This window comes from Xiphias gladius, chromosome 18 (assembly GCF_016859285.1).
Source record: "Xiphias gladius isolate SHS-SW01 ecotype Sanya breed wild chromosome 18, ASM1685928v1, whole genome shotgun sequence".
Taxonomy (NCBI): domain Eukaryota; kingdom Metazoa; phylum Chordata; class Actinopteri; order Istiophoriformes; family Xiphiidae; genus Xiphias; species Xiphias gladius.
The window spans coordinates 3,569,047-3,581,551 of NC_053417.1; the positions used below are offsets into that span (position 1 = coordinate 3,569,047).

Sequence of the window (12,505 nt, forward strand, 5' to 3'; positions counted from 1 at the left end):
TGCAGCTATTAGAGGGATTTTGTTCACGTCTCAGCATAACTAATGGCAGGTCTGGTAGCAAAAAGAGCACCAGAGAGTAACAAAAGGATTTTGTAAAAACAGCTGGTGTGTCATTAATCAAATGATGTAGACCCAAATGATATGCAGTAAACCTGGGGCTTTTGGGGCCTCTGGGGATCTGGGGCCGAGCTGGTAATCCAGCCTTGGACATACAGTAGTGTGTGTGTGTGTGTGTGTGTGTGTGTGTGTGTGTGTGTGTGTGTGTGTGTGTGTGTGTGTGTGTGTGTGTGTGTGTGTGTGTGTATTGGCATTAGTCCACCTAAATATGTTCTCATCACTGATGTAGTGTGTGTGTGGGGGGGGGGTTTGAGTCAGTCATGGTTGGCAGATGGCAGAGAGACAACACAGGTGTTACAGCAGGAAGGTGACTCACAGCAGGTGCCTTACATTTACACACATACACACACGGCACTGAAGAGCCTACCAAGTTGCATGTGATGTATTATTGATGAGACTAATCCTCCTCGTTTCCTCTTTGTCTTTTTCCTTCTATCTCATCACTTATTCTCAGCCTCCCTCTCTATCTCATAATTTCACTTTATTTTACTTTATTTTTTTATTTTGGATCAACGTACACCAAGAATACCACAGCTGTGGCAGACATTTGGCCTTTCCGGCGGCATAATGCCAGGGGGAGCTTTGCTAGGTCACTGATGGGCGTATTGATGAAATGTTTATGAGACTGGAGGCAGGCACTGCTCTGTGTTCATCACTCAGCGTCCTCACAGCCACGTGTGTGTCTGATTACTCAGAGAGAGGCAGACGGACGCTCTAACATAAGGTCACACACTAACAAACGCACATAGTCGCTAAACACAAGCACACACACGTGTATCGGTCCCCACACACAGATACAGATGCATATGTCAGTTCCCTCTGCTCACTTCTGCTGCTCTCACCAGTATTTGGCCCGGGATGAGACAGAGGAGTGATGATTGGTTAATTCTCCCACATGGCTGGGAGGTGATTGGCTGCTGAACGCTGATGCCCTGTCTTTGCCAGCTAAGTGTCAGTTTGAGTCAGCGGCACCATGCTGCTGCTGAGGTATCTAGAGCCGAACATAGAGGCCGTCAGCGAAACTCATTCCTTATTTGTGTGTGTGTGTCTAGTTTTTGTTCTTTGTCAGGGTGTCACTGCTCTTGTTAATCTCTCTCCTCCCTGGGTGTGCGTGCTCATTCACTGGTCACGCATGTGTTTTCCTCCAGGCTCCAGGCTCTGACCGGTGAGCTGAAGAGCAGAGAGAGAAAGTGAGGACAGAAGAAACTGAAGTTTGTGCAAGAGGCTGTCTGGCCCAATGTCTGCCCCTGCACCGGCCAATCGGAGGTCTGCATCGGGCTCTCGGCGGTAGGTACCGAATGAGGAGCCCTGATTTTTCATCTTCTATTCACATCCCTCGTATATGTTAGATAAGTATACTAGCAGAGACACTTTGTTTTTTATGTGTAATGGGTATCCTGCGTGGCCTATTTTATTAATGTATGTCAGTGTTCGTTTGTGTTATATAAAGGGTTCATATAAACAATTAGACTGGATAAGAAAGGTTAAGGGCAGTAGGGTGGTGCATTGGTTAGCAATGTCACCTCACAGGAAGAAGGTTCTGGGGCCTTTCTGTGTTGAGTTTGCATTTTCTCCCTGTGCCTGTGTGGGTGTCCTCCGGGTGCTCCGGCTTCCTCCCACAGTCCTAACACATGCAGGTTAACTGGCGACTCTAAATTGCCCGTAGGTGTGAATGTGAGCGTGACTGGTTGTCTGTCTCTATATGTCGGCCCTGTGACAGCCTGGCGACCTGTCCGGGGTGCACCCTGCCTCTCGCCCAATGTCAGCTGAGATTGGCTTTACCCCCCTCCGGGACCCTCAAAAGGATAAAGGATGAAAGCTAATGGATGGATGAATGAAAGAAAGGTTTAACTGCCATTATTTGCATAAGCACAAAACCATGCATATGTCATTTCCCACGCGTAAATTAATTAATAAAAACAGACAGTGTAGTGAGAATGTGTGCACTTCATGGTTTTCTAGAGTAAGCCAAGGGTTATACAGTAGGATGAGGTGGAGATAAAAATGAATGTGAGAGAATGATACTAAAAAGAAAAGTAGTTCATTCAGGCTGTTAGTCAATTTCACTGATTGTGATTTTTTTGCAGTCTACCCAAAGCATTTTGTAAGTTGACTGTCAAAGGGGCATTCATTACTTTTGTGTGATCATTCACTTTGTAAAGTGTTTTTACATGATTAACAGGTACATGTGATGAATTCATGATAATACAGGCACAGTAGATAGCCACAGAATGCCAGCTTGTAATGATAAATTGCAACTTTTTTTGTATGTTCTTTTTATTGAGAGACTGGCGACGCGGGCAGAAGCATCGATATGCAATCATACAGTATGATTACGGTCTGTCTACATCCATCTCTGGCTAACTGTGGGCTCATGTAGGTGCACCCAGTTTCATAATGATTGACCTTCCTAAAGCAGGATCACTGAAGCATGGCTTCATAAACCTGACAGAAGAAGGCATCGGGATATTTTTGTCTTTGTGTGTACAGAGAGTTTTATGCATTTGGTTCCAGGTGTTTCCTCTAGCACCATAGACCCAGGTGTCGCTGCATTGATGTGTATTAATGCATTCCGGCTAACACTTTATAATACAGCCTTTACATACGCCCATCAGTGACCTACAATGATTTACACCGGAACTTTGTTGTATGAACCAGGCACAAATAAAATACTTACTGGTTTCTGTCGGAACCTAAATGTATGTAAAGTTGAAGAAAACAAGACTATTTGGAACAAGGGAGTAACAGATGGATATTCTAAAGAGAAAAGAGTAATAAATTATACTCTAATGTATTTTTGTAAATACTGGGTACCTAAAGGGTACAGCACAGGGAAACAAAGTTTGGGGAAATTATGTTAACAGCTGTTCTTGTGTGTAATTCGAGAGTAAAAAGGAGAAAACAGCAACAATTTATATTAGAGCCTGCATACTTTTTTCCGACTGTATAATGTAAAACACACATGCTTTACTCATTATTAAACATCATCGTATAACTTGAAATAAGCAGAATGTACAGAGTACAAAAAAGACTTACCTTTCTCAAATGCACAAGCTATGGAAGGCATCTATTGTGATCCAAGGACAAAACTATAACATATTAAAGTAATGTAATAATATAGCATATAGATGTGTTATATTATAGATGTGTTATATTATGTTTAATGTTTAATAAGGAATCTAGTAATTATTTATTCTTTTCTTACACAGTAAGAATAAGATATGTGGGCTGTAATATAATGTGTTGTTATTCTCCTTGTTGTATTTTAATTACACAGTAAAAACAAGGCAGTTAACACAATTTTTCCTAAACTTCTTTTTTGGTTCCCAGTGCTATACCTTGTAGGTATCCTGCATTAGTATACAAAAAATACTAAAATATCCAATTGTTACACTCTTGTTCCCCATAACCTTGTTTTCTTCCACTGTACCAAAAACACATTCAAGTAAAAGTAGGAACCAGTAAGTATTTTTTTAGTACCTGGTTCATACAATGAAATTGTATAAAAAAATGTTACCATAGCCTGTTCATTCACATTTACTCTTACAGTGTCCTTTCATAAACCTTTGTTGCATTTCTCTCATTTTTGTGTAGCTCAGTGATGTTGGTCCTTGTCAGATTATCAAATCATCAGATTTCCTCCACTTCCATCAGATGTTGTAAGAACTCTGATTCAACTCAGTAGCCTGCTGCTTTCTAACAAGGGACCCATTATACAGGAATTACAAGTTGTAATTAATATTTAATAAATCATGTATTAATGCTTTAGTGATTAATAAGCCCTTTTAGGTTTGTGAGAGATTTCTCCGGCTGGTGTTTATCCTCCTCCAGCAGGACACCTGCTTTGTCGTTTTAGCTTTTTATTAACAACTTATTAACATTTATAGCTGCAGGTGACTTTTCTGATGGTTTCATAGAAAGAGGGCAACCTGTACCCTTGTTATTAATGACTTGGGGACTCGATGGCTTCAGAAAACGAGACACTCCGGGAACAATTCCTCAGCTGCCACAGAGATTGTCCACAACCTGGCAGCCCCTTTGTAACGGGTGCCGCATTAGAAAGTGGTACCCTCGGCTGTTACTCAGCTCTCTCCTTCTCACTCTATCTTCCTTTGCAGTCAATGTTGTGTCAGCAGTTTACCCCAATTTGTTTCTGTACTGTTTTCAGAAAGCTCTCATCATGCTGATGGAACAGCTGTGGTATGTTTGACAAGAGGATGGGCTTAAAATAAATTAGATGCAGTCAGCCACCTCCTACACACTGACCAATGAACAGCAGGTTTACTGCAACCTGAGCGCAGTTTATTGAGTATAGTATATTGATGTGTTTTCTCCCACAGCTACTGGACTTCCTTTACCTGTTTACTTTTGGTATTGCTATGGGCATTACAAGTAATGAAGTTATTTTATTCAAGTAATTCTACTGCATATTGCCAAAAATCCACATATAATAATGTGTGTCAGGGGATTTAAAGCGTTTTAATCAGTATTCTCATCCAGAGGTTGCAAACCATATGGATGTGTGGATCACAGACAGATAAATGCCCTCATAAACTAGAGCCAAGATGTATGGTTTTGGTGGTTGTACTGGTTTTCTTGCCATAGTAATGTGTAGCCACAGATCAATCTGTAGCTGTGGTATCCTCCTCTCTCTGGTCTCTTTTCCTCAGATTCAACCCTCTGAAGGTGCTGCAGCCCAAACGGCGCTTGCAGCAAATACTGGCCTCCTCGCCCGTGCCGGCGCCCAAGCTGGCGGCAGGGTCGGGGACGACTGCGCCAGCGGCCACGGCGGCGGCTGCCATTCCTGTGCCCGCGCCCCTTGCGTGAGACACACTTAAGTTACAGTCTCAGAGAGCATGCTCTGTAGCTGTAGCTGTAGCTCCAGCATGCACTGTAGCCACTAAAACAAGACCAGCAACAGCACACAGGCACATGTCTTACTTAGACACGGTTTCCCCTCCATCCTCTAACTGTTTACTAAGCCCTGTCGCCCTTACTAATGCTACGCCTGTCAAGCTTTCCATTTTAGCACTGCGCGTCTGCAGTTCATAATGATAATGGTGGTGGATTTACAACTCAATATTCACAGTAACTTTTGAAACATTGATTTCAGACAGAGGCAGACAAAAGAAGCTTCTCATTTCAACAAACGATTATCAGTTTTGCCGGCTAAAATGACAGCTGTAGCTTGCTGCTTCATTAAGATAACATTAGCTCCAAGACATGGTGGAAAACACCGTCTCCAGCTGACTTTTAAATATTTCCGACTGACTCTTCTTAATATTCTATTCTATTAAATATGAAATTTATTGTTACTTTATTCTTAAATACATGACAGTGAAATAAAAGACATGAAATAAAGATTGAGCCTGTATTGCAGTGTAATGCTCATTATTATTTTGTTCTAAGTTTACACTGTTTGGCTGCTCAGCCCAATCCTTGTTTTCACTTTCAAACAGTGTGTTTGACTTTTAAGGTTACAAGAGAGAGGACTCAACACTGCCTTAGGTAATATTTGCCGGGACTGCGCCGGGAGTGCGGATTTCCCCATATCCAGTAAAGAGCAGGGGAGAACTTCTAACGTTAGCTCTCTTACTACAGCCCCGTTTTTGCGACTTCAGCGTGTGGAAAAATCCAAAGCTTGACGGGCCTGCCGTGCCTAGCTATGGTTGCTACGCTATGAATGGTCCATCACTGTCCGAGGGCGGGGTTTAGTTAACACGTTTGAAATGTAACAAATATCCCTCAGAGTTTGAAGTTAGGTCCCAGTTCCATTATATAGAACACGAAAACAACACTGAGATCCCAACTGGAGTTCTCAGCGTTCATATTCAGATTCAGAAGTTGGCATCAGCAATAGCAAACAACACAGACTTGTGTGTTTGCTTTTCTGTTACATCGCCTCTAAGTCTACTGATGTTATTGCAGGATAAAGCAAGGGAAACACACTACTGATATATGTACAGTAGTGTCACTAGGTAAATTTTTACAATAGAATTGGAGGATTTGGGATTTTGGATTTTTGGTCCCGGTTTTATGTATTTTTTCATAGCATGAAGTTGTGTTTAGCGGCTTCATGTACGTTAGAAAAATCGCTATTGTTGTGCAGAGGAAGCAGACTGTGATCACAGGTGATCACTGGTTCACCACAGCTGCTCGATGTTTTTTACAAACACCAACCGGTTCCGCAGCAGAGAGTTGGTGAGACACCGACATTGCCTGAAATGAGAATGTGCTATATGGATTATTTTAAAAAATGGTTTATCCAACGTATCTAGAATGCCTCTTGAGTAAAGTCTCCACCAGTAACAAACCACAGCGTAGAGGAATATTTCTGCACTCTGCTAACTCACAATAACCAACACCTGGCTGCCGGAAAACACAGCCTACAGCCTACCACTACATGCACAGACCGTCACCCATCACCCACAGTCCAGACACAGGTTCTATCCCAGCAGACTGGATGGGATAGACTGTCGAACCTTCAACACTCTTGTGCTGTTTATTCTGTCCTTCTCCAGGCTCACTGCTTCAGCTGCTTCCCACGCCTCTTTCTGTTCTGTTAATTTCTTGGCTTTTGTCATATATTGATTTTCAAAGAAACACTGAGCAGTCAATATCTGGCCTCCTCCCTTTCTGTATCACACAGGACACGTTTACTCAAGCACAGCTCTGGCAAGAAACTTGAGGAAGATGGTATAGCACAAAAAAAAAGATGTACTGTGTATTTTTAAACAAAGAAGTCAGAATCACACATCATTGTGTTATTGTGTTAAATATAACAATGGTTGTGTGCATTGGCCTCGACACTGTTTCCAGGTTTTTGTGGAGTTATCATGTCCTGTGTGCAAATCCCTCATGGCTTCTCTGATTGGCCTTGCTTGTCCCCTCCTCCCTCTGTGGAGGCCAGTGATTGGGCAACAGTCATGTCGTTTTAAAGTAACAGGTCATTAACATTCATTATGTGTCATGCAGTATCACTGATTATAAAGCATTACAGTGTTTATTATCAGCAAGGGATGTCTTGACAGAAGTTGCCCATCACAGATCACCCTTTCTTGTCCTGGCTTATACTGATATAACTGTACTTTGATACTCAACAACTATATTTTCTTTAGCAGGATAATAGCAATGGTTAAAGGTGAAAATGTGTGTTTATTTTACTTTTTTCAACATTATTATTTAGATGATGTATGTGGTTTTACGTGGTCTCAACTGTGATTTTTGCGAACGCGTCCATTGTCTGGCATTAATTAGTTTCACGGAATAGTTTGGCATTTATTCGCTTTCCTGCCAAGAGTTAGATGAATATCAGTCTCATCTTGAGTGAACATTAAGTATGAAGCTAGAGCCAGCAGGTTTTGAGCTTAGCCCAGCACAAAGATTGGAATCAGAGGGAAACAGCTAGCCAGGTTCACTCAAAGGCTCCAAAGTCCACCAACCAGCAGGCTGCATAAGGTCAATAAAAAGACGAAGAGACATCACATCCAGGCTAGCATCTGTTCCACTTGCTTTAGTAACACAATGCAATCTCTCATTGAGAATTTCTTTCATCGACCTTTCTAAAAAAAGTGAATGTGTGTTCCAGATTCTAAAACAAACCGGCATCCATAACAGCACTTTATTAGAGTTTTTTTACAAGTTTTTCAACAAAGTTGAAGTTAATTTGGGAGTTTACAAAAAACTACAGCTCCATATTCATCCATTTTCATAATATTCTCCAACAGCCTTTTAGCTGTAATCTCTGCTGTCTAAAAACTTCGACAGTATCCACAGCTTCTCGTATGAAACATCTATATTCATATAGATGTTTCATACGAGAAGCCAAAGAGAGCAGCCTCGACTATGAGAGCATAGTTATCTTTCTTGCCTCTTGTAAAGCTTTCAGGGAGCCACTTCTCTTGGGCACCTTCGGTGTTTGAGTGTTTTTTGATAGCTGGCATCTGCACTGCCTGCTGCTCAGACGCTGAATGAATTAGGTGACTCCTATGACATGCTATACGCAGGACAGCGTTTTTTCACCTGAATAGTACAGTGTGCACCTTTTGTAGCATGCACATTGTGTCGTTCAAGTGTGGTCCTCTGCTGTCCTCTGTGCTTTAACACCCTGTTGTCTCTGCCTGGTTAGGTTTGACTACTGCAGGTTGATAGAGCTAGACTACGTTCCCATGGAGACAGGCTATATGGTCTCAATGCGCCCAACTAAAGGCTATGCATCAACCAAGTCACCAACTAAAGGATACACTTCTACCAAGTCTCCAGACCGCCACAGCCGTTCCACAAACTCCCCCTCCACCCCTCGTTCTCGGTCTGTTCTGAGTCCTTCTTGTTTCCTCCCGATCAGTGTTGATCCTCTGAAGCATGGGAATGATGAGACTCTTTTAACTGTTGTGAATGTTCCATGATGTTACGATGTTGAAAACATCTGAGAGAATTGTTTCCACTGCATCATGTCTAGTCTGACCTGTTACTGCCTTCTTCCTTTCTGTTTGTTCTCTTCTTTTTTCCATATTGTCTGGTGAAAGCTACTCTCCCTTTGATTTCTTTTGAGGAATGCTTCTTTTAATTATGTCATTGAGTGTGTGATTTGTTTTGATATTTGGTTTCCCTTTCTCTTTCTGAGAAACTGCAACATCACTGTCAGTGCTCAAAGGAGTGTGTGTCCTTGTTTCTTAGGCAGAGCTGTCTGTTGGCAGTGGCTTTGGCCTCTGTATTTGTAATGTGTCTGTGTATATTTGTGCATTCCTGTGTTGTACTGGCATGTTAGAGGACGTGGACTAAAGTTTGTTCCATTCATGTATATTTTGATTAGTGGTTTTGAACAGTGTCGTGGTGGTTTTGCTCAACAGACCTCAGAAATCACTGTCACCTCAGTGTCTGGAGTGCTTTTTGCCTTGTGTTGTCAGAACCAGATTAACATGTGTCCTCTACTTTGGACCAGGCGGACACTGGCTACGCCCAGTAATAGAGATCCCCATGGCAACGCCTCCCTCAGCAGCAGCAGCAACTCAGGCTCTTGTAAAGGCAGCGACTGCAGCCCCACCAAAGGGTGAGACATCAGACACTGTATGGCCTGCTCAGTAATAGAGATGATGAGCTTCCCCAACTCAGTGCTGTTCTAATACCCTCCCTTGCATGGTGTTTGCACTCATTTCAAACCAAAAGTGAACGCTACAAATAGACACTGAAACTGTGTGCAACTTTCTCACCTCAGTGAAAATCAGAACTTGACAGGTTAACAACATGTATTTCTATTCCCTTGCTGTTTTATTAGCCTGATAATCAGACTAAACTGCTCTATCATTTTCACGTCAATATCTATATTGCTGAAAAACATATGGGTGGCAATACAGACGCCTGGAATCAGGCTCCAGTTTTATAGCTTTTGTTGTTGCTTTTTTAGTGATTATATCAGACAAGCAAATTGATTTACCCTATTTGATTTCCTAAAAACTGTCCAAGTACATTTTCAGTTTTGTAAAGCTGCTCTAATCTGTATTTCTTATAATAATAGCTAGCTAATAACGAAGCTAGCTAGTGAGCTGCATTTAGATTCTTAAGAACCAGATGTTTCCCTCAGGAGCTGGTGAAGACCAAAATATTACTAACTAGAGGGTGAACAATGGCTTTATATTTGTCAGGGGGGCACAAACACATGGTTCTCCGTGTTTGATGGATGTATAAAAAAGCCACTTTTAGCTAACATGTTGGCCATATCAAGTCTATGTTCTATAATAACAATAATAATAATAATAATAATAATAAAATAATGAGTCCATTTTTGTTTACAGCTCATTTTTCAACACTCAAGTGGCCAAAAAAAGCAATTAATGTAGGTTTAAAAGTAGGCAGGGTCCAGGTATTTGTACCAAAACCCCCTTTTATGATATAATGGACACTTTTTGTTCAATTCCAAAAAAGATATTGAGGTTTGACACCCAGACATAATTACAAGACATGCCAAAAAATAAAAATAAAAATGCAACACTGAAGTGTGAAGTACGGTTAAACTCAAAAACACCACTGTTCCCTTTATTTGCTTGTCCTGTGTGTCTGTGTAGACGTCACCAGAAGTACACGTCATGTACAGACAACCATGGTATCCGGCCTCCTCCACCAGAGCAGTACCTTACACCCCTGCAGCAGAAGGAGGTGTGTATCCGACACCTGCGGGCCAGGCTAAAAGAAACGATGAACACACTACAAGACAGGTGAGATAATGAGATAGGAATAGGGGTTATCAAAACTGCTCAGAAAGTTAGTTCTTGTATTGTCTGATTAGTGTGTAGGGTTTTCCCTGACTAAATCTCCCAGTTTATAACCCTAGCCTTTGCGTCTTTATCCCTCCCCCTCTCTTTTGTTCATTCTTTCTCCCTTTTCTCATGTCCATTTTCACCCTCTTAGGGACACAGAGATAGATGAGCTGAGAGGCCAGCTTTACAGGATGCAGGAGGACTGGGTTGAGGAGGAGTGTCACCGTGTGGAAGCTCAGCTGGCCCTGAAGGAGGCACGTCAGGAGATCCAGCAGCTCAAACAGGCTGTGGACACTGTCCGTGCCAGGCTCAGTGATGCCGGGGGTCTCAGTGGGGACATTGGGGTCCAGAAGTACTTCCAGGACATCAACACTCAGAATCACAAGCTCGAGAACCTTTTGCTCAGTATGGAGTTAGCCCAAGCTGGATTAGCCAGAGACGGGGAAGCCATACCAGGTTGTCGGACCCGTGTTGGAGGTTCAGCACCTGCGTCAGTATCAGGGGAAAGTCCAGGGGGAATACCCAAACCAGCAGTAGGAGGGAGGGGGTCTTGCTCCTGCGATGCTTCCCCAGCCCGTTCTCTGACCCGTAGCTCCACCTACACTAAGCTCACCGATCAGGCATTGGCGGACCAGAATGGCAATGGGCAGGACTTTCCTTGTCTGTCAGGTGACGGCACCCAGGACAGTGGCTTTGTGTGCTGTGGGGAGAGCAGCGTCCCCAGCCGGGCCGACCTACTGCTGGAGGCCGCCTTCCTCTCTGAGGAAACAGCATCTTTACTCAACTCCTACACGCAGACCTTCTCCAAGTCTCTGCCCCACTCTCTGCCCAACTCTCTGCCCAACTCTCTGCCTCACACCTTCTCCCATACCTTACCTCATTCTTTCCCTCACAATTTGTCCCACTCTGTGCCCCACACTATGCCACACTCTTCCACCTACGAGAAGCTTTGCACAGGCGAGCGGTTGGCGCCCTTTCGTTGTGGCCTGGGTGGAGTGAGCTGTATGAGCCACCCCTGCCTGTCGCACCACCACCTGTACCTGCATCCCCTGCGGGAGACGGGCATTCAGACTGAAAGCTGCCCGGTCCCTGCAACAGCAGGTTACCCCTCTGATCTGGATACCATTGCAGAGCAACGCACTTACCGATCCCAGGCCTGTAGCCCCACCTCCACTTGGATGTCTGATGAGGGGGAGGAGGAGCTGGACTCCATCACCACGACAACTTCAGTAACCACAGCAACGGTCATGAGTACAGCAACAGAGCCAATCCCAGTCTCCAAAACACCACTGGTCCCTCCCTTACCACGGTCTGCTACTGTCGCATTTTCCATGGAGAATCCTGTGTGTGGAGAGAAGGAGGGAGTGGAGGAAGAGGAAAAGCAGGAGAAAGAAAAGAGAGAGAAGGAAGCTGTTGCAACAGAGAAGCATGATGAAACAACAGTGACCAGGCTGGAGGATGAAAGGCAGCAGAGGCAGATGGGCTCAGTGGGAGGAAATGAGGTGGAAGTTCAGGGAGGATTGGAGGAGGCAGCACCAGAAGAACTGTGCGACTTAGCAGAGACATCAACAGGGATGCAGAGTGAGCTTAAGTTTGGAGGATGCTGTGGAGAAAGCAGGCAGGGTGGGACAACACTGAAAAACCTCAGTACGGAAGAAGTTGGTCTATCAGCAGGATCAACTCAGGTAGAGACAGGACAGTTGAGTCCAAGTCGCCCAGGATTATCTCCAGGTGTAGAAAAGCCTCATACCTCCCAGCCGAGGAGATCTACTTCTCATGAGGAGATAGCTGGTGTAGTGGAGGTGCACAATGAGGACGATGATGAAGATGAATCTAAAGAACAAGGTGCCGCAGAGGGCACCACAGAAGAGAAGGGAGATACGTCTGACTCTGGGACAATTCAGAAAAGCTACTGGAGTCGTCACTTCCTAGTTGATCTGCTGGCAGTGGCTATCCCTGTGGTGCCAACAGTGGCATGGCTGTGCCGTGGTCCAGTCCGTGACGGTCAGCCCATGTATCATATAGGGTCACTGCTGCGAGGCTGTTGCACTGTGGCACTGCACTCGCTGCGCAGGGGAGGTGGATTGAGGCATTACCCCGCAGGCGGGGGAGACTTGGGTGGATCACAGATATAA

The 12,505-nt window shown here is 43.9% G+C and overlaps 1 protein-coding gene across 1 annotated transcript; it reads left to right on the forward strand.

Moving 5' to 3' along the window:
- The first annotated feature begins 1,090 nt into the window (after positions 1 to 1,090).
- Positions 1,091 to 12,505, forward strand: snphb (syntaphilin b). The gene is made up of 8 exons (XM_040153866.1): positions 1,091 to 1,104; positions 1,266 to 1,307; positions 4,788 to 4,940; positions 8,246 to 8,371; positions 9,059 to 9,166; positions 10,179 to 10,328; positions 10,522 to 11,167; positions 11,291 to 12,505. The coding sequence occupies exons 1-8, from the start codon at positions 1,091 to 1,093 to the stop codon at positions 12,503 to 12,505; spliced, it is 2,454 nt and encodes an 817-aa protein (XP_040009800.1).